General features: G+C 39.4%; 4 protein-coding genes across 7 annotated transcripts; 2 read left to right on the forward strand and 2 right to left on the reverse strand.

Moving 5' to 3' along the window:
• Positions 1 to 614: 614 nt before the first annotated feature.
• LOC116199189 (ribosomal RNA small subunit methyltransferase, mitochondrial) lies at positions 615 to 4,380 on the forward strand. 2 transcript variants are annotated; one of them, XR_004155487.1, is made up of 3 exons: positions 615 to 1,174; positions 1,458 to 3,122; positions 3,216 to 4,380. XR_004155487.1 is itself a non-coding variant. In XM_031529480.1 (2 exons), exons 1-2 carry the CDS (start codon positions 770 to 772, stop codon positions 2,205 to 2,207), a joined length of 1,155 nt encoding a protein of 384 aa, XP_031385340.1. In that variant the 5' UTR covers positions 615 to 769; the 3' UTR covers positions 2,208 to 4,380. The 2 variants fall into 2 exon arrangements, 1 of the variants encoding a protein (XP_031385340.1); XM_031529480.1 differs by having other exon boundaries at positions 1,458 to 4,380.
• A 575-nt stretch (positions 4,381 to 4,955) lies between these two features.
• Positions 4,956 to 9,457, reverse strand: LOC116201909 (3-epi-6-deoxocathasterone 23-monooxygenase CYP90C1). Of its 2 annotated transcripts, none has more exons than XM_031533365.1 (10): positions 9,270 to 9,457; positions 7,833 to 8,112; positions 7,057 to 7,384; positions 6,806 to 6,955; positions 6,453 to 6,725; positions 6,177 to 6,266; positions 5,922 to 6,000; positions 5,670 to 5,776; positions 5,341 to 5,468; positions 4,956 to 5,209 (listed from the first exon to the last, which is right to left on the reverse strand). In XM_031533365.1, the coding sequence occupies exons 2-10, from the start codon at positions 8,033 to 8,035 to the stop codon at positions 5,116 to 5,118; spliced, it is 1,452 nt and encodes a 483-aa protein (XP_031389225.1). In that variant the 5' UTR covers positions 8,036 to 8,112; positions 9,270 to 9,457; the 3' UTR covers positions 4,956 to 5,115. The 2 variants fall into 2 exon arrangements, with proteins under 2 accessions (XP_031389225.1, XP_031389226.1); XM_031533366.1 differs by lacking the exon at positions 9,270 to 9,457 and adding an exon at positions 8,236 to 8,467.
• Positions 9,458 to 12,628: 3,171 nt separating this feature from the next.
• LOC116200760 (epoxide hydrolase A) lies at positions 12,629 to 14,827 on the forward strand. Its single transcript, XM_031531647.1, has 4 exons — positions 12,629 to 13,170; positions 13,516 to 13,695; positions 13,814 to 14,055; positions 14,315 to 14,827. The coding sequence occupies exons 1-4, from the start codon at positions 12,871 to 12,873 to the stop codon at positions 14,562 to 14,564; spliced, it is 972 nt and encodes a 323-aa protein (XP_031387507.1). The 5' UTR covers positions 12,629 to 12,870; the 3' UTR covers positions 14,565 to 14,827.
• A 365-nt stretch (positions 14,828 to 15,192) lies between these two features.
• Positions 15,193 to 20,573, reverse strand: LOC116200761 (folate transporter 1, chloroplastic). Of its 2 annotated transcripts, none has more exons than XM_031531650.1 (11): positions 20,232 to 20,573; positions 20,065 to 20,141; positions 19,521 to 19,597; positions 19,263 to 19,356; positions 18,784 to 18,877; positions 17,355 to 17,428; positions 16,970 to 17,080; positions 16,666 to 16,737; positions 16,478 to 16,498; positions 16,255 to 16,322; positions 15,193 to 15,539 (listed from the first exon to the last, which is right to left on the reverse strand). In XM_031531650.1, the coding sequence occupies exons 1-11, from the start codon at positions 20,350 to 20,352 to the stop codon at positions 15,407 to 15,409; spliced, it is 942 nt and encodes a 313-aa protein (XP_031387510.1). In that variant the 5' UTR covers positions 20,353 to 20,573; the 3' UTR covers positions 15,193 to 15,406. The 2 variants fall into 2 exon arrangements, with proteins under 2 accessions (XP_031387510.1, XP_031387508.1); XM_031531648.1 differs by having other exon boundaries at positions 16,970 to 17,083.
• Positions 20,574 to 21,182: the final 609 nt, after the last annotated feature.

Here is a 21,182-nt window from a genome sequence, read left to right on the forward strand (position 1 = left end):
TTATGAGTCTTATGTTGATCTAACGATCCTAAGAGAGTAACAAACGATTTATATGGATTAGATTAAGAATATCGTGACTTTTTTTTTTAGTATGAATTCTGATATCCAAAAATCCAATTGGGTTACAATTAATTTAGTAAAATCAGGTTAATCCACTAAGAGATAAAGCTCTCATGGCGTGAATTTTTTACATTCACAATTACTTTTAAATAGCAAATCTTAAATTTTTATTATTTGAGAAATAAAAATAAATAAATTAACTGTAAAGTAAATCATATTTATATATGGTATTGTATTTAGGAGTGTTTATTATTTGAAACATTCTTGAAAGTACATTTTTAAGAATGTTTTGAAAAATAATAAGGTTTTTATCGTTTAGTAAAAAAACTTGTTATTTAATAATAATGTTATTATATTCAAAATAATTTGTTTTACAAAATCTATATATATATATATATATATCTTATAAAAACAAAAAAAAATTATAGACAAATATCCGACTCATAGTGACGTGACATTTCGATTGACTTATGCAATTGGCCCCTTTTAAGGGACCTCCTTAGAAGTTTATCTCTTACATAAATGTTACTAATATCTAAATTCTAGAAAAACCTTCCTAGCGAAAATAAATAAAAAATAAAATCCATAAAACCCTCCCCTCCCTCCATGGAGAAATGGAAACGGCTAACGGCCCAAAGGAGACATATGCTCTATCAAAATTTGCCGGGAAGCAACCGCCACCGGCCGAACAGTAATACATCCATCTCCGATGCTGCGCAGCCCCAAATACACCCCTCGCTGGCTCATTCCTTCGACTCCACTATTCCGACGGCTCCTTTCCGATTTCGCCCTTCATCAAGCTCGTAAAAGCTCCGACGAGGAGGATGATCCCAAGTACAGGATCAGAAAGCAGGACCCAGAAGGCCAATACCTGCATCTGCACAAAAGCAAGGGCCAGCACATCCTCACAAACCCGCGAGTCCTCGACGTCATTGTCCGAAGGGCTGGTGTTGGACCCACCGATACAGTCCTAGAGGTCGGACCAGGCACCGGGAACCTCACCCTGAAGCTTCTGGGAGCCGCACTCAGGGTCGTGGCAGTTGAGATTGACAGGAGGATGGTGGATGTTCTCATCAAGCGCGTGGAGGATCGTGGTTTTGGGGATAAGCTCACTGTGAGTTGGGTTCGTTTGCCTTGTGTTTGATAAAATGCCCCACAGAAGCTTCTTCCTGAACCTTTGGCAAAAAGATTTTAGTTATGATTATGAGCTTACCTTTTGTTTGGATGATATATCATTAAATGAGAGTAGAAAAATTACAACTTTGCTTTGTCTGGTCTCTCGATAAGCGACGTCAATTGATTCTAGTCAATAAGGTGATGAATGCGATCGAGAATAAGTGAAATCATTGTATGAAATGCGACTATTTGATATGCCGAACATCTACCATTGTGTTCAGGTTATACAGAGAGACGCACTAAAGGCTGAATTTCCTCCATTCGATGTTGTCGTGGCCAATATCCCATATGGGATATCATCCCCTCTTGTGGCAAAATTAGTGTATGGTCCGAACCAGTTCAGGAATGCTACACTTCTGCTCCAGAAGGAGTTTGCGAGGAGGCTGCTTGCAAACCCAGGAGACTCGGAGTATAACCGTTTGGCTGTAAATGTGAAACTAGTGGCTGACGTGGAGTTGGTGATGGATGTGAGCAAGAGGGACTTTGTCCCGGTCCCTAAGGTCGACTCTTCGGTTGTAATTATCAGGCCGAAGGCTGAGGTACCTGCCGTTGATCTGAACGAATGGTGGGCCTTCACGAGGACGTGCTTTGGCAAGAAGAACAAGACCTTGGGTGCGACTTTCAAGCAGAAGAGGAAGCTCATGGAGATCTTCAAGACTTCAAAAACAACAAGTTATAGGACCGGGGAATCAAGCTGCGGTTTCGGTGAAGAAGAGGGGGTTGATTGTGGCGAGGAAAGTGAAGGAGAAGACTGCTGCCCCGTGTTATCCGTCTCGGAAGGAGAGATAGGTTTGTTCAGGGAGAAGGTTGTTTCAGTTCTGAGGTTGGACGGCTTCGAAGATAAGAGACCTTCGAAGTTATCGAATGATGAGCTGCTGCATTTGCTCGGGCAACTAAACGGTGCTGGAATATATTTTCATGGGCGTGGACAGCTGCATATCACTGAAGATGCAACCTTAGCAGCAACCTAGTATTCTTGGTTGGCCCGATGTATGTCAATATCTTCTGGATTTATCTTGCTCTGTTTCCTGGAAACAGGTCAGGATGTAATGTCATGCCCTTTCCTGAAAGGAAACTGAGGAATTGATTTAACCTATGCCAAGCCAATTTTAAGATGAGCCTCGTCTGGCCCTTCTATAGTTTGGTTTTCGCCAGTCGGTTACTTGTATGATGTGATTACTCGACAAGTGATTTCCATAGGTTTATGCAATTTCCTCGATCTAACTGGTGCCATATACCAGAATAAAATGCTCATTTGGATAGTGTTGTTGATTTATGCCCTGGTTAAGACACCCAGGTTTTTGATAAGACCATATCCTCAGTCAAGTGATGCTGAAACACAGATATATTGATCCAATCGATGATATGAGTGACTTGAATTTTGAAGTCAATGGCCCCATATTGTGAAATTAAGCCAGCAAAACTGGCTCATAACATCAATGATCAAGTATAGCCTCATACTGATATCGGGCGTTTATGTAGGGACTTCATGTCATCTGATCGTCGCAAGATGCATCTTGTTGCTTGTGATTCTATTACTAGACCTAGGCATATTGGCGGATTGGGTATTTGACGTTTCCAGGATTTTAATACGGCTCTGCTTGGTAAATTAGGATGGGGTCTGATTTCCGGTCCGTCCTCCCTGTGGCTCAGGTTGCTACATAGCAAATATTGGGGGAGGGAGGCCGCAGACCTTACTCTGAATACTCGACCCTCTGATTCTTGGCTCGGGAAAAATATCACTCGTGCTTGGAATGAAGTTTCTGGTGGAGTTGGCTGGATTTTGGGGGATTGTGGCCGTGTTCGATTCTGGGAGGACCAATGGATCCTGGGACAGGAACCCCCGGAGAAGTCTGTGCAGCACATTCCGGTGGATTCTCGCTTTCGTACGGTCCATACTTTTGTCTCTGCTGCTGGAGATTGGTTATGGGATTAATTTGCTCCTTTTCTCGATAATACGACCCTTCTATGCATCGCAGGTGTTCGTCCTCCATGACCTGATCATGGTGCTGAAGCAATCTTCTGGAGATTTTCATCTAGAGGCGACTATTCTGTTTCATCTGCTTACGATATTCTCACCGGATTCTCCCATCCACCGCGGAATCCAATTTAGAAGGTTATTTGAGGTTGGCCAGGACCCCAACGTATTCGGCAGATCCTTTGGCTCGTAGCACATGACCAGCTTCTCACTAATTCCTTACGGGTTAAATGTCAACTTGCTTCATCTGCCTTTGTTCCCGATGCAACGCAGCAAGTGAGACCGTCCGCCACGTCTTACGTGATTGTTTTTATGTGAAGAACACCTGGGAGACACTTCTCAGCCCTTCGTCTTGGCAGCTCTTCTTCTCGCAGCCCCTTCGGATTTGGCTGCTTACCAATCTGCGACTTCGTCCGTGCGCTTGTCCAGAGGATTCTTTGGATTGGTCTACCATTGTTGGTGTTGGTTGTTGGCAGGCGGAATCTGCAGATTTTCCAGGAAGGATTTTCTTGGCCAACTAATGCTGCTGCTCGTTTGATTGAAACTAGCAGGAGTATGTCACTCCCTTGCCTCAGCCCTACTGATTCAGGCCCGCCTCGATCTTGGCAACTGGTACGATGGCACAAACCACCGGAGGGTTACTTCAAATTGAATTCGGATGGCGCATCCCGTGGAAATCCGGGTTTAGCAGGTCTTGGTGGCATTATTCGTGATGAAAAGCGGTAATTGGGTTAGTGGATTCATGCAGAATATCAATATTGCTTCTTCGAGGATGGCTGAACTTCAGGGTATTCTTACTGGACTGAGACTTGCATGGTATTTGGAATGCCGGCGACTCTTTCTCGAAACGGATTCATTGGTGGCACGAGACCTTATTTTGGGCCGGACGCAGCTGCTGTCCTTTGCTTAAATTGCTGATATCAAGCAGATGCTTGTTGAAGATTGGGAGGTTTCGATTCACCGAAGGGAATTCATGTGTGGATTAGTTTGCTTGCCGTGCCGTTTCTTTTCCTTTTGGTGTTCATGTTTTATCTTCAGTTTCTAATGGGTTAGGCGACATTCTAGAGGTCATTACTCTCCATTTCTATTCTCTTTAATTTCTTGTAGGGCTTTCGCCCAAATATTACCAAAAAAAAAAGGAGTATAGCCCCGATTCCACATTGTCATCATACAAATCACTTAAAGAAGTACTATTTTTTTTTTTTTGGAGTTACCAATTGTACCTTCCAATTCCTTCTCCACCAAGCAAATGGCCCTTTTCCAATCATTAGATCTAAGTCATGCCTGCTTTAGCATTCACTTTAAACGTGCACGAAAATTTCCTTGTGTCTGAAGTCGGGCAACTCAACACTCGTCACGTCTGGTTCGAAGGAATGAAAATGTTTGGTAATAGAACCATCTCGTCAAATTGAACCATCCCAACTAAAATTGCATTTTCAATCTTTATATTGTACATGTTACAAGACCTAAGTGATTAGTAGTTTCATGAGAGATTATTGGGTGATCCTATCTCCCCATATGGTATGAGGAAGAACCAATTAAATTGCAATAAACTAAATAATAAGTGCTAATCACTCGATTAATTGTGACAAGTCTTCTTAATTGGAACAATCTTATTGGTTCTTCCTCACCACATCATTATGAGGTAGGATCATTCAAAATTTTCTCGTAGTTTCATCAAGAATGAAATACATCGGAGATTTTCATAATGAGCTCATGTTATCCATCCTCGGAAAGAACATGGAAACAGAAAGAGCTTGCATAGTCGAACGGTAGAGCAGAGATTGAGTATCCAATGCAAATGTTACTGAGCAGTAGCCAATACGCAAAATAACCTTAGGATTACAGTTTGATCAAATTCATCAAGACACTTTATGTACATGGACCACTCAATTAGCTAATCATATAGTAGTCAACAGTGTGACTCTGATCGGAAGCTTCCTCTTCATCTTGACAGTCGGGAAGTATACGATCTCATCATCTTCAGCTGCCCAGCTGCACAATTGGATAAGAATTCATTATTAGGTTGATAAGTTTCGAAGTTAAACTACGAATGCAAGAAGATATGAACATCTTGCATGAAATATTTTTTGCTCTCTCAGAATTAACAGAAGAGAGGAACATACGAGTAGGTGGTGACAAAGTGATGAAGGAACACTGAGATTTCAAGCCTGGAGAGTTCCAAGCCGGGGCACAACCTCTGCCCGCCACCGAATGGTGTGAAGTTACTATTGTTCACCGCAGCTCCGGTTTTCTGTGAGCAAGAATAAAAGCGGAATTTAAACCAGTTTCATAAGAAGATGCTTCATTAGCTTCTGCTAAGTTCGCTAGCTGCACTATGCCTATTTTCACTGTTTCCTGCTGTAACTGAGTTTAGAATTACAAGATCCGATTCTCATTGTTACTTTTCAGATAAAAGTAAAGGAAAACCGAGCTTAAGATGAAAACTGCATACCTCCCATCTCCATGGGTTGAAATTGTAAGGATTCTCGTAATTCTCTTCATCCATGTGAACAGAAATGAATGATGCCAATACACACCACCCCTGTGGTATCAAGTATCCTGCATAACCACAAGAATAATTGTAAGAGTTTCATATGTCTGGTGATTTTATCATTTTGATATGATAATAAACAATAGAAGCACACTCAAGCGACACACTAACTAAGCTTATAATACACAATTCAAAAATGTACCACTTCTGCACCTTTGATTTCCACATCTTTCGTGGATTTTCGCCAAACTGCATTGATAATATTCGCAAGTCGCAATGTTTCATTGATAACCTAATGGAGATAAAAAGAGGGTATGTGAGCTCTTGGTCTTTTTATACTTGTCGGACAAAATCACATAATTCACAGCAACTTGAAATAATATTGGTTCTGGAAACTTTTTCCCAGGTCTCTTTTCTCGCCGTGTTTCTCTTTTTGAAGGACAAGAATTGCAGCATTTGGAGGCATACATTTTGAGTAAAGGGCAAAGAAATGTAGTCCATCCAGGAATATTCCTCCAAGGATTCGGTTTTCTGTCTCTTCAGCTCCATGTTTTCCTCCTAAACAACATTAAGATGAGCATCAGAAAATGTCGATGATAATATCAGCCGAAAGTTTACGATCAACAAATTAACGATCCAAGTTTCTTAAGCAGAACCTAAGCATGCGATCTTTACAGGTTCCATGGCAGGAAAACATATGTTTGTGGCCTGTAGTTTTAAACAGAGCCAAGGGCAAACTTTTACCTTAAGCTGCTTCAGAGCTTCAGGGGAATTCGTTAGGAATTTGACTGCTAGTGTCATGGCCATGGGAACCGTCTCTTCTCCTGGGATCATCATCTCTATAATGTTCCCACAAATGAAATCTGATGAAAATCGCCTACTTTCGTTTGCCTCATCAGTATCGTGCAGAAGCACATCCAGTGTGTCATTAGTTTCGCCATTTCCATCCAATTTCTGAACAGAAATTTTCCGTTCCTCCACGATTCTTTCCACCACCTTGAGCAGCCGCTCTTTGGCCTGCACATAAGAGCCAAATCTCGATAAGAGCAGGGCATCCCCTTGACATTTCTTTTATCTCAATGTTTACTCTTTATCACCTTCAAGGATTTATATAGTCTTGTTCCGGGAAGTTTAATAGGTAAACAAATCAACCCTTTGATGAACTCTTCAAATTCTCTGCTCATGAACTCGAGCTCTTCGCCCGGGCCAATGCTCATTAGCACTTTAACCAAAATCCCAAACGTTATCTGACATACACAAAGCAACAAGTCCACATTTAGATCACCGGTTCAATCATTAATCATCCAAAAGCACAAACACATAGAGGGGGAAAGAGAGCAAGGAAGACCTGTTTGATTTCTTCTTGGAAGAGGATGGATCCATCCCTATCACCCCAAGAAGCCATGGTCAGTTTGACTGAGTTCTCGATGTCTCTTACTATCTGAGATTTGAACTGCGGTGACCTAAGGAATCCTCCGATCAGGGCATGGAGCCTCTTCTGAAGGCTTCCATTCATTTGGAGTATGGAATTTTCGCCGAGCAATTCTCGGATTGTTTTCGGGTAGGCAGGCACAAAAGCGTTCCTATGGTTCTGGAGGATCACCTTGTTCAGCTCTGAATCCGTGGACACGATGATTGGAGTTCCCAATATGTGCGACTTGAACACCTTTCCATACCTATTGACAGAACCAGAAATCCCCAACACCAGTAATCATATCTGACATGACCCGATAATCTTGTTTGAACTCAAGAATGGAGTTCTCTCACAGAAAAGCCAAATGCGAAACATCATTGATGGAAGTCTAACAATCATTATGAGATTTCTATATCATTTATGGATTCCATTCCATTCTTCTATCGCTCCATCTCACCAGATAGATCACAAACGTTTTTCCAAAGTGATGAAAACGACCGAAGTAAAAAAATCAGATTACGACATACTGAGGCCACCATGACATAGCACAAACCAATGATATCATCAACAGCTACAGAATACAACAACCAGGAAGACAATAGTCCTCAAAAATTTTAACAGTACAGGTGATCTATCCGAGACCGTACACTGCAAGAAACAAAACACAGAATTGAGCAAAGAACGGATAAGAAGACGAGGAGAGGACTGACAGAGATTTGCGTTTGTCCATGAAGCTCACAGGTTTGGAGGAATAACCGCAGGCAATGAAGTCAAGAGTTTCTCCGATGAAAGGCCAGCCGGCGCTTCCTCTTGGGATCCCCTTTTTCTGTAACCTTCTCTTCTCCCTTTCGAGCCAAAACCAATAACACATCACAGCAACACAGCCCATAATCACAACCCACCAGCACTCCATTGCTTCTCTCTCACCAATCCTCCAATCTCCTCTCCTCACACAAGCACCATGAAAGTCTGTTGATCAACAAAGCTTACCTGCCCCAACAAAGCAAGTCTCACATCATAAAACACAACTTAGTACAAACACATATGCACATGAATATGTAGTCAGCAGTCTGGTCTGGTAATTTCTGATACGACCCGATGCTAACACTGAACCTTCGACGTGACATGGATACCCAGAACCGCCAGCAACTACAGAATCACGCTTCCTTTTATTCATTGAACATATGCTTGGAATCTAAGAATATATCTGAGCATTTTTCAAGTTAATAAAGGAGGGAGATTGGGCAAATCTTGGATGCCTGCAACTATCATTAATGGTGGTGGGGGGTGTCTAGGAGTGACCATTTTTGGCAGAGGAGAGTGCACTACACTCTGTTCCTTTTGTCTCCATTCCATTTAATCTTTGCTGCAATATAGATTTTATTATTAGATTTAGATTAGACCTCAAGGCAGGCACGCTTGTAACATTCATGGAATGTGGGCCCACCGGCCCTTTTCCCCTCAGTGACCCCATAAACCTTTTTCCATTTGGTCAATCAGTGTGGCGCCTTCAATTGCTAATGGTGGAAAAGGAGATCGCAGTGAGGCTGTCAATGGCTATCATGCTTTTCAGGTAGTTATGTTACTGCAATCAATGCTGCTACCATATATGGCTTGGAGATACAGAAAGAGTTGTACTAGGAAAGTTATCGCTTGTCTAGTGTCAGCCACCCCCTTATCTGGTGTGACCGCAGTATATTACTCCGGGTCACACATCCATGAGGTTCCGTAGTATTCATTCGACAGGGACCGTTGGATTCCTCTCGATTTCGTTACGACATCGTGGACGTTGTCGACCGCGACAGTCGAGGCACCATCCTTGATTCTGCACAAGCCCAGTCCAGTACTTGGGCTGAACTACTTTGCCGCAGCTTAACCCTAGCCCTTTGCACTCGCATCGGAGAGTCGGCCAATTATGGGCCTGGATAGCTCTCCCAGGCCCATCAATTCATGTACAGGAGTGTCCAGGTTGATGGGCCCAACGTGCTGCCTTGGCCCTGCCCGGCCCGTAAACCAACACAAAGTCCATTATCGGCCGCGCCGAAGTGGGGGAGGAGTTCTCAGACAATATGACGACAAAGAAAAACTGACGGGAATCATCGACTTTCCGGCAGAAAATTGAATCGGAGACAGATTGCTTAAATCACCTGAACGTGAAGCGGTTGGACTCGACGAGGCGCGGCGGCGGGCAGCCTCGAAGCTCAGCTCCTCCCGGCGTCTTCTCTCTCTGCCTCCAGTCTCTGTGTGTGAAGCTGAGGCCGAGAGATAGTAGAAAGGAACAAAACTGGAGGTTTTAAAAGGCGAAGTTCCGGGCAGTGAATGAGTGGACAGCCCGCACGAGTGGAAGGGTCGGAACTGCCGCTAGGAGACATTTGCATTGAGGTTGAGACGGTGGGCCCATCTTTCTTTTTTCTTTTTGTCCATAGTGTTAATAAGGTGGTGTTTGGTTCGATTATTATTAGTCTTTTTCGGAAACACAACGGATCCCGATTAATCCAGTTCGAATAGACCTATTAAGTAGTAAATGTCTTCAATTGAAAAGTTTTCTTCATTCACAGACTCAAACTTGAAATTTTATTTAAGAGAAATAAACGTCGAACAGTTTGAAAAAACATTTATTATTTGTTCTTATTGTTAGGATATTACAAATATATTGTAATAATATTTTAGTAATATAATTCCCCCAAACGATATAAACCTAGCTACCTAATTTTTTTTATTATAAATGAGGTTCAAGGTCTAATATAATGAAAGATAAATCTTAAATAACTAATAAAGGGACACATGTAATCCCACTAGGTATTGAACATGCGACCTCTAGGTTAATAGACGAGAGTGTGCTCCACTGCGCTACGCCATTTTTTTAACTACCTGAATTTAGCATCCAGCAAAAAAAGAAAGAATAACAAATTTCTTAATATCATCATCACTTATACTATGAATATATTCAACTAAAACAATCTATGTGATATATTTCCTTAATAATTATATACAAAATTCTTTAGTGTAAATGATGATATGGCAACAAAAGAAAGTAAGGTTTAGGTTTTTAAACACGTAACAATGAGAGGCCAGTTTGGGATTTTGTTATTATATAATTGATATTAATATTTATTGATATTAGATTGTTGGGAAAGTAAGTTGGGGAACGTCGTATTTTCAAGAACATTACCTTATTGGATTTGGTAAGTACATTATATAACTGGAAACATATATTTTTTGTTGGAGATAATTGGAAAAATACATGGTAATGTAATATTTTGATATTTGACATAAAAAAAATAGATTGACGGAAGTAATATGTCATTTTACTACAACGCTCTTACTCAATAATTTAATATACTAGTAAAATAATTAGAATTAAAACTGTAAATGCTCAAAAAAAATTATATATTATACCTTCTAAATAACAATATTTTGCAAACTGATGACCTTTTATAAAAAATTAGGTTTTATTTGGGAATTGAGTAATTTTTTTAATCTACTCCACTTAACTCTACTTACCTTTAATTCAACAGCACAATTATTACCTTTTCCCTTTTTCTTCAATTTTTTTTATCTTAATTATCATTCAATTCAATTTTTAGTACTAAATTCTTTCAATTATTCATTACTTTTTTTCCATAATTCAACGATATAATCATTACTTTCTCTCAACTATTCATTACTTTTTCTCATTATTTAACAACACAATTATTACAACTCCAAATAAATATTATTATTTATATTTAGAAGGAGTGGAGACTCTCCAAACAAAGCCAGACCTTTCGTAGAAAAGACTTCCCACCGAGTGAGGGAAAATTTTGAGGCACAAGGTAACTCGAATTGAGATTTTGAGGCTCCAAATTCCTCCTAAACATGGAAAAGAGGGCGAATTTTTCGTGGGATTCCCCAAATTCCATAAACAATCCCTCCAGCCAAACAACCTCAAAAGATTTTTCTTTTTATCCATATACAATTATAAAAACTAACACGATGTGCTTGCAATGCATGACCTATCGTGTCACAACTAAGAAGGACATAACCAGTGATACAATATCATATTGCCACGTCGCTTTTGAAAACTGAAATGGAAGACCATAAGTCGCATATTTATATTTTACATTCGTCATAAATTAAATGTTATTGATATTATTATTATTATTATTTATAATGTAAAGATACAAACTTAACATTTTGCCAATTTCTTAAGGAAAAAAAAAATTTCTTCTAAAATATTACATAAAGGTTGAGGTTTTCGAATGAAAGGATGCAAGATTATACGATTGAGAAGGTAATCAATGCTTGGTATACGTTGCATCTCCGGTCTGATACACATCTCTGTTGCAATTAAAATTATTTTTTCTTTTACTTGAATTTTTTAGAAGTGATTTGCTCTTATACATCAGTATTTTTCTTGGAGAGGGTTCTGCCGAACCAGAATGGGCCAAAGTATATAATTGGGATCAATTGAACGAGAGTATGTTTCCCATCTTATCATTTTTCCAAGTTTATTTCTTAATTGTATGTTACTAAATTCGGGCCATGTAGAGATTGAGGAGAAGAGGCTTTCAAGCATTATATTCGATGGGCTTTGATGAAGGGCAAATTGTTGAAGAAGTGGTTTGAGTATTCACTCACTGAGCGATACCTTACCAAAACTCTAGCTTGATAGGGAGAGACATTCATCATGATTATGGAAGAGATTACAAACTTCATACGTCATACCACATTACTATTTTCCATTAGACAAGTATTAGGAATGTTAGTTTAAATTCGAAATGTTTGTTTGTTCGTTAATATAAAACTATGATAGTCATGTCACTTGGAGTCACCACCAATAAGGACGTGACACGTGACATAATTACGTACCAAATCAGATAAGTTCTCATTAATCAAGTGGCATGTATCTTTTTCAAATTGTTGCTGACTTGAAGGGGAGAATTCTGTCCACTCCTAATCTACTCCTCACGCTGCCCAGTTGTCGTTATAGATCAATTGTGTATCTTTTCCAAGTATTTGGGTTTCCTTTGCTTAGGTGAGCTCTCTTGGATGAGTGTACATTGTCAACTTCTTGAATTCTTAATATCATCATCACTAACCAAAAAATAATCAGGTGAGTCTTTTAGCTACGTATACAAGCTAATGAATATATTCTTTGTTGGCTATTATTTTTTCACTTTATTGTCTATCTAAATTATTTTTCATAAAAGTCCAAGCAAAAAATAATAATTCATAATTGTTGTCTCAATACTATTCAATCATTATTTCCCTAACTCGAGCTGCTAGCCTGCGCATTGCACTGGCCTTTCATCTAGTTCTCCTAAGAAATAGCTCATTGATGTAGGAATTCTATCATTTATTTAATTGCATAAACAATTCATGAGCTCGTCATGATCTTCAGTCAATGCAGGACTCACCGCCTAAGTGTTAATCCAACGGACATCGAGCCTCACGATTCACGAACGTAGTCGTACTTGATATATATATATATATATATAATCACCTCGTAAACTTTCCCAATTGCGATCTTATCCCCCCACAGTCTATCATAATGATTGCTCAGAATTGTTTTTCTTATAATAGTTAAAGGGCGTGACACGTGCCAATGCCCTATTTGCTACTCCTACAAGAAAGTCAAAGCAGCCGCCGTTGACTTCCTACCACCATCTCATCACCTTCCCCATCTTGCCTTGGAGAAGAAGCACACAGACCCGAATACACCTCTCTCTCAACTCCGTCTCCGGGTCACAGGCACAAGGAGAGAAGATGAGCATGTTCCAGTACGAGGTTAATCACCATAGGATCAAGACCAACGGGATATATATACATGTGGCCGAGCTCGGGGAACCAGGTGCCCCGCTGGTTTTGCTCCTCCATGGCTTCCCGGAGACGTGGTACTCGTGGCGGCATCAGATGAGATACCTGGCTGATCAGGGCTACCGTGTTGTGGCCCCTGACATGAGGGGTTATGGTGACTCTGACTCTCCGCTCAGCCCCGAGTCTTATACTGTCTTCCATCTCGCGGGGGACGTCCTTGGCCTCCTCGACCACTTCGGTGAGCAACAGGCATGTCATATATGTCCTTCGACTCCTTTACCTGTCTATTCGTTTCAAGCATCAGTAACCAAATCAAGATCAGTACTTCGTATTCGATGCATCTGAAAACGTCAATATATTATACAGAAAATCAAAACTATCGGGTCATTTCGGGAGGAAGCAATCTGAAAGAAATGTAGTAGAATAATTGCAAAACATATTAGTAGTTTCTGCAAGTGCAGCGATTCCATTCCACTGCATTTCTTTCGTTTATACCAGATTTACATGAGAACCGATCTCCATAATCGGGCAAACTGGAGCAACCGAAAGGAAAACTAATGGAAATTCGAACTAATGTGAAATCTCTTGGAATAGGCATTTATAGTGGGGCATGACTGGGGAGCAGTGGCGGGATGGTTCCTAAGCCTGTTCAAGCCTGACAGGGTAAAGGGTCTAGTGGCTCTATCAGCTCCCTACTCGCCACGGTCTCCGGACATCAAGACTATCGAATCCTTCAAGCAGTTAGGAGATGGCTTCTACATTTCTCAGTTCCAGGTAAGAATACGACGCATTTCTGTTAAAACTGTAAGGAATAAAAACTTCTCTCTTCCCGAGTTGCACAGAAAAAGGTTGGGTTCACATACATGAGAAGTTCGTATTCTTCTTGTAACAGAAACCAGGGAGAGCAGAGAGGGCTTTCGCGAGGTACGATTACCTCACGGTGATGAAGAAGTTCCTTCTTATCAACAAGACCGACATATTGATAGCTCCTCCGGGCATGGAGATCGTGGACTACTTGGAAACTCCATCGCTGCTCCCTCCTTGGATAACTGAAGAAGACTTGCAGGTTTATGCGGACAAGTTTCAGGAATCAGGCTTCACCGGTCCTCTCAACTACTACCGGGCTATGGACCTGTAACTGCTCTAACTTAGCACCAAACTTTTCAAGAATAAATATTGGAAATTGAAAACTAGTAACAACCTCCATGAGCTTTTCATCCATATAGCTTAAGGGACTTGATATTGAAGTTGACAGTAATTCTAATACCAGCAGTCTTGAGCTCTCTCTCTATCTCTCTCCCTCTCTCTACCCCCCCCCCCCCCCCCCCCCCCCCTATCTTTTTCACATGGAAAAGCATCACTTATTTATTCTCTCCTGGAAAAATAATAACAGGAATTGGGAGCTACTAGGACCGTGGCAAGGATCAAAAATTACAGTTCCGACAAAATTCATTGTTGGAGACAAGGACATGGGATTTGAAGCTGCTGGGACAAGGGATTATATTCAAGGAAATATCTTCAAGAGCATTGTCCCTGATCTCCAAGTCGTTGTTCTAGATGGTCACCACTTCATCAATCAAGAGAAAGCCGAAGAAGTCTCCTGTGAAATTCTTAGTTTCTTCCAAAAACTCTCTGCGGTTTAACTTCTCATACAAATTTTGTGGCGACGTCATCGGTGGAGTGGGAGGGATTGGCCCTCATATATGTTGATAATGGAATGGTTATGCATTGGATTTGCATTTACTACCCAACTCTAAAAATCTTGGAATCGCAACCACAGTGATTTGGGGTATGATGTGCTAAGTTAAGCTGCATTCATACCTTAAGAAGCAGGGTGTGGGAGAACAAAGCCTTTGTTTCCGAAGGCACTCTTAACAATAAAAGTCCACAGGGTTTTTGATATCTAGAGCTTGACATCCGCTGCGGACAGCTGCACCACAAAAAAAGAAAACTAAGTCATGCCATTGTTTTTTATCGAGAAGGAAAGACATAAAGTATACATTGGCTTTTCGATGCATGATTAAGAAGAAGATGTGTTTGGTTACTGATCAAATTTTGAATGGAACTGTATCGAAATTGAAGAGGGAGAAAGAAATACCAATAACATAAGCCACAACCTTATCAGCTGACTATTTAGACCCAAGAAAGCTGTCAAGACACCGGTGAACTTCAAGGCCCTTAATACTGTGACGAGACATACTTTCCATATGTCATGATGTAATTATATTACAATTACAAAAGAAAATCTGCAGAATGCTGAGTCTTAAATTATTTCTCTTGTAACCTCTGATGTCCCACATGGACACATAGTATAACAAATAAGCATTGAACCAGCAAAATCAGTGTCTATCCACGGTGAATTCGAAACCGAAAAATTAATTTCTAAGTTAGATAAAATCCGCAAACTCCAACATGCAAATAATTCAATCATGCTAATGGCGACTCATTATTCTAAACTATGAATTAAAAAATTAAAAGGAGAATCTCAGTCCTTCGTTCTCGTGAGTCTTAACAAACTCATTACATTCTCATATACAATAAATGTTATTGAAGAGGCAGGAACATTTTTAAGAATGTTTGGGGTGATTCCCTTGTAAAATCCTCGTAGACCTTCAAACCTGCAAAAACCCCACATGATGCAGTAAAGGAAGGTGATAAAACGAGGGGATGTATGGATAAGGAGGACAATGACATAATGCAAATGGCTTGTCAGAGAGAAGTCAATGTGCGCGTGGAGAGAGCTTTCTTACTCAACAAGAATTTAAGTCTAAGCTACTCTAAAGAGGAAACAGAAGGTGTTCATTAATGATTAAAACTTCGCAAAGCTATAATTCTTGAAAGGTGTAGCTTGCTACCAATTGGACTTTGGCAATCAAATGACAAGTAAAGTTCTTTGAAGCCTCAAAAATACTTGAACGCTTTTGATCACACTGTGTTTTGGACTTTCTGTCTGAATTATACTTGACTCGAAAAAAGTTACAAAGGACCATCATAATGTATAAGACAGGTTTTTTTATGTTGCCAGGCATGTTAATGAACAAATCATTAGATTTCAGGAGGCACGTGTTTGATTCGGCTTCTCTGACTTAGTGAAACTTTATTGATATTCATATTTGAAAAAGGAAAAAAGAAAGACAGCACTGGAAAACATGTTTTGCTTATAAGGAAAACTGAAGGAACATAAATCTTTAATTTGATAGACAGGTGACCCATTACCTGCTTAAACTGCTTAGAAATGCCAAGCAAGTGCAAGAAAGGGAGACATATGACATGGATTGTGAATTTTCAAACGAAGAGAGATACAGTTTATTAGTCGTTTCACAATTTTCATACCTAGCAGTCTCTTTCACTGCATGCCAGCTATCCAAGTATCTCGGAGTTCCATTGGCACTTGGTCGTTGCTGTCAAGGCGAATTACACCCAGTTCAATTATCAAAAAAGAAAACAACGTTGTATTATGAGCTTTAGGGATTTAGCTACAGTCTTTTTGTGTTCAGCATCTTTAACAATTTCATCACAGTGCAACTGTAAAGACACAATTGTACAAGAATGATACCTGCAATCGAGTGCGAATAACCTGGAAAAGAAACAGACGAATTTCATAAGAAATAAGCAGAAAATAATTTGTTTGTACAAACGCTCCAACTTACAAACAGCAGCAACAAAAAACCCTTATTCAGCAGAAGAAAACAACAAAAACACTCGATTCATCCTGCCAATCTAATCGTTAGAATATGAGGTTACCTGAAATGGATACGTCAAAAGAATGGCGGCAAGTTTAGAAGACGCCCCAAGGATAGCATAATCAACTGAATTCTACACAAGGAAAAAAAAAAGAAGCAATAAGCTTATGTGGGCATAAATACAAAAAATAAGAGTTCCCTACATAACAAAACAAGAGGAATCTATATTGAACATCTTATAGTCTTGTCATATAAATGCAGGGTGGAGTGGGAAGGAGTTCTGTGATAAATAAATTGAGGTAATTTGTAATGATACAAATATAAGAATGGAAAAGGGAATCAACCAACAATCCTTTGATACTTACCAACACCTTATCAGCAGGTCCAGGCTCCTTTTCTCTTCCTTCAGACTTGAATTCAACAATAAACTTCCGGAGTTCCTCATAAGCTGTGAACTGAACAGCACCATGAGATACCTGCTAAAGTTGTAAAGCATAATAAGTTGAATATAACAGTTTTTGTTCCATTAGCAATTTCAACAACTTACCACTATGGAGTTCAATTAATTAACCTAAGTATCGTAATTGATGAACACATGAAGAAATTTTCCTTACCCCGAAGAAAGAAGAATTGAAATAATAGTTGTATAAAACTATCTTTATCACTAAAAACGGAAAAGGTCCACTATTAAAGAGCCAAAGAATAATGATGGAAGTTGAAAAGTAAAATAGACACGGGGCAGTAACTTACAAGCAAGAGACTAGGACCAATCCCTTTGTAAAGAGCACTCCAACCCTCCTCTCTCATTATGGTCCTAAATGCATCTGATATTACATATCATCAGGGAAGCAGGATTAGTGGATGAATATTCCATAGAGCTTCATCTAATGATTATTTGCCATATCTGAAAATTCAGAGTCTTACAGAAGGCAAGACCATCTAAATTAAACAATATAGTCTTCGCTCCTACCAAAGAATCCTTATAATAACACGGCTGTGTCATCACATTATAACAAACTGAAGTATTGCCCTTATGTCAAACAATGAAAGGTCTGTTCCAGCATGGAATGCTAAGAAACAACATGCACAAGTGAATGACAAGATAGAGCATGATGAATTTTTTAAAACTAAACAACAGGTAGCACTTCTGAATTTCAACAAAATTGACCCGTGAGGAAACTCCATATGATGTCTGGTTTACAGCAACTACTGTCAAGCAAGCTAACTATCAACACTTTTGCAGAGGTACCCTTGGGCAAAATATGTAATATAAAGGACTGCCACACAGCCTGAAAAACTGACATGCAGCAGCTGATTGTGATAATAACTTAACCAGATTTGGCTAGAAAACTCAGCATGGAAGTGACCTATATTGTGTTAAGAATGGTAGTCCATATGTCAATAAAACAACAAACCCATTTTTGCTGTCCTTCAAACTTTAGCCTTTCTGAGTTTTGTGGACTTTACTTCCTAAGAAATGGAGCTGCGGGGAGGACATCATTCATATTCAGCAGAGAACCTTTAGATGTGCTCCTTTTTCTTTAGTGGATCTTTTCAGTATTTATAGTTCTCTCCTACTTTGATTAGATTTCACTTTCTCGGCATCACTTTAAGGAGAAGTATTTATTCTATAAAACAATGTCAGAAAGAGCTTTGATGAGTGACATCTGAATCATATTTTTATCCAATTTCTGAAAACAATTGCAAAACTTTTTCCTACCCAGTCCTGATGCTCAGCCTGCAAAATCACTTTGTGAATGTTTATAGTCCACTAGGCATCTAGTCAGCAGTACAGAATAAGAACAGAACCTATTTTTTAGTGTAATTTCGGAAAGTGCAGAGGCGTTTCCTTTATTTTGGTCAGAATTCTAGTACTTCCTATGCTTTATGCATAAGCGCATATGTTGTTTTCATACAACATATGTGCCTATGCATGTAATTTCTGTAATTTCCGTAGAAATTTTCATACAAAACAAGCTTAGGCACACATATGCATGTTCTTCCACATGCAAGCATAGCTGAAAACAGCTCATGGTTGAGTAAAACAGGAGGAGAACAATTTATAGGGAAATCAAAGAGGATGTACTTCACTCGTCAGTTATACAGATTGTTTATTATCTCGAGAACAAGAAATAAGCATCAGCGAAATTAGCTAGCCAAGATAAGAGACAAGACATACCATATACACCCGAATAAGATTTGGTTTGACTAAGAGGATTCTGAAGCTGCATTCTGGTTTTGATGAGCCATACAGGGTTTGTGCAAAAAGAGACCTGCAAAACACACATGTTTTAAGCTGTCAATATTATAGCTAAGTTTTACAAAATGGTTGAACCATCAATATTCAACAAAAAAAAAAAAATCTTATCCTTCAGATGAATCATCGCTTCTGCAAACTCCAAGCTAACTATTTTCCAGTTTTTGTAAATTCGAATCGTACGTTCTGTGGTGCAATACACCATACAAATGAAATTTTGAATTTTTAGAAGTATCGATCTTGTAATATCTAAACTAAGAATGTTTCTCATGTTTAAGAAGTGACATCTCTTCATTTATGAATCAAAATTTACCTGAAAATTCATACAACTTTAATACAAGAATGGAATCTCCAACATAATCATAGCAACAAAAGGTTACAATGGACAGTCAAATGCTCACCAGTGCTCCCGCCTCTGCTGCAGAAAGAAGATGAAGACCGGGAGTTAACTTTTCTTCTCTCATTCGAGAGTATCTCTCTTTGGCTCTGCCATAGCTGCAAAGAGAAGCAGCCTTTAGATTTAAACACCATTCCCCTGACAAATTGTACTCAATAAAAAACAAGTCTTCTTGCATGGAATAACAAGAATGACCGCTTGTTGCACCATTGATCAACCTCTCAAATGAAATGGGAAAGAAAAATTGACTGGCTGTTCTTACAAGAAGAAGTATAAACCCCACGAAATGCTTGACCCGAGAACAGAAGGATAGAAACCAGCGTAGAGTCCTCTCAAACCCTGCAATGATATACCACTCCAGTTATCTACTATTTTCCCCTACTGTTCCATAAATAGATATTCTGCTACTACCAAGTGACTGCACCTAATCCTGGTGAAGCATAAAGGATCAGAAACTGAACATTTCTTATAAACAAGAGCTTTATTTATAATATCAAACAAAACTCTGCAGCGAGTAGACTCCGAGCCTCTGAACTCAGACCATTTTAGACAAAAATTAAAATTTGACGAAGACTATGTGAGGGGACCTTAGGATTGTGCTCTAAATCTCGACCGTATGAATCTTTCGCAACTCGCTACCGGAAATGTGTCCTACTACTCTCAAAATCGATGCATCTTCGGTGTTATACATCGAAAGCAACTCAATTAAGGTCATTAAAATCAAATCGGCAGGCATACAGCATTCATGATCCTATCATATAGTTTTCCATAGAACATAGCATCCGTGAGGAAGACCAGAGAGGGACCTCAGAGCGAGCAATGGTGAAGAGAGCTTGTGCGGTGTTCTTGTAAGTTGGAAGATTCGAGACTCTGCCATCGTTCGCTGTCATTGCATCATAGGGAGAACTGTAAATTCTTCTCCTTTAGAATAATCCCAGATGTAAACTCGAATGATTCAGGCGTCTAATGGTACCTTGAAACCTCGTCCGCACAACGTCCAGAGGGTGCATGATGGCGACGGTGGCGAAGCCAGCTAAGGCGCCGGCGGTGGCGTTCTCCCATTGCCATTGGGACTGGGACCGCGAGGTGGACATCGGATCACATTGGGAGAAGAAACTTCGAGCCTTTTCAGCTAATTTAGGCGGGTAAGATATTCTGGAGATTGAAGCTTAGAGCTCCGGTAGTCAATTTGGGGCGGAGTAGAAAGCGCCGCAGCTCCGCCTTCACCGTCACTGACGACTGGGCAGAACGGCGGCTCCGAGATCCTCAAACCGAACGAGGTCGTTGCTTTTGTAGTTACGAATTACGGAATTAGCATAGTGGCCTGAGCGATGCACGGTATTATTTTTTCAATCTATACTCGCGATATTTTGATTTTTTAATTTTGATTTATACAGTTGTATCCTTTCATTATATATATTTTGAACCTTCGTTAATGAGGAGTGTGTACATGTAAAATTAATGTGTAGCATACTTAATTCAAATAAATTATTAGTCCTTTCTCGTAATTTCTACTACTATGTGGCAGTAATTTTGCAATTACTTTTTCAACTATATAGTAGTAATTTTGTAAGTTGTTTGACTTTTAATCGTTGGATTGACTTATTTATTACCTCATACTTTTAAATATAAAACTTTATACATAAAATTGAAAATAACATTTTGTTTCTTAATCAAAAGAAAAATATTTTGTATAATGCATAAATGTATTACTTATAAAAATCCAATACATTATGGCTAATTCCAATACTTCATACTAATTCATTTACATAGAACGTTAACAATAATTATTTTAACTTCTAGGTATTACATTTTATTAACATCAATGCAGTTAATAAAAAGAATTATAAATTTTGATACAACTAAAATTAATGGTATCATTATAATCATTAAATTCTAAATTGTTTTAGATATCAATTAAGAG

The sequence above is a fragment of the Punica granatum genome, chromosome 3 (genome assembly GCF_007655135.1).
Source record: "Punica granatum isolate Tunisia-2019 chromosome 3, ASM765513v2, whole genome shotgun sequence".
Lineage (NCBI taxonomy): Eukaryota > Viridiplantae > Streptophyta > Magnoliopsida > Myrtales > Lythraceae > Punica > Punica granatum.

Bases quoted from the DNA above. Each gene is read 5' to 3' on its own strand.
- LOC116199189 (XM_031529480.1), top strand. From the start codon at position 770: ATGCTGCGCAGCCCCAAATACACCCCTCGCTGGCTCATTCCTTCGACT. The intron at 1,175-1,457 runs GTGAGTTGGGTT...CATTGTGTTCAG, and splicing joins GTTTTGGGGATAAGCTCACT to GTTATACAGAGAGACGCACT.
- LOC116201909 (XM_031533365.1), bottom strand. From the start codon at position 8,035: ATGGAGTGCTGGTGGGTTGTGATTATGGGCTGTGTTGCTGTGATGTGT. The intron at 6,001-6,176 runs GTATGCCTCCAA...TATCTCCATTAG, and splicing joins CTTTGCCCTTTACTCAAAAT to GTTATCAATGAAACATTGCG. The intron at 5,777-5,921 runs GTGCAGAAGTGG...GTGGTTATGCAG, and splicing joins GAAAGATGTGGAAATCAAAG to GATACTTGATACCACAGGGG.
- LOC116200760 (XM_031531647.1), top strand. From the start codon at position 12,871: ATGAGCATGTTCCAGTACGAGGTTAATCACCATAGGATCAAGACCAAC. The intron at 13,696-13,813 runs GTAAGAATACGA...TTCTTGTAACAG, and splicing joins TCTACATTTCTCAGTTCCAG to AAACCAGGGAGAGCAGAGAG. The intron at 14,056-14,314 runs GTAACTGCTCTA...AAATAATAACAG, and splicing joins TACTACCGGGCTATGGACCT to GAATTGGGAGCTACTAGGAC.
- LOC116200761 (XM_031531648.1), bottom strand. From the start codon at position 20,352: ATGTCCACCTCGCGGTCCCAGTCCCAATGGCAATGGGAGAACGCCACC. The intron at 20,142-20,231 runs GTACCATTAGAC...ATGCAATGACAG, and splicing joins TGTGCGGACGAGGTTTCAAG to CGAACGATGGCAGAGTCTCG. The intron at 15,540-16,254 runs GTATGAAAATTG...GGGTTTTTGCAG, and splicing joins GCAGTGAAAGAGACTGCTAG to GTTTGAAGGTCTACGAGGAT.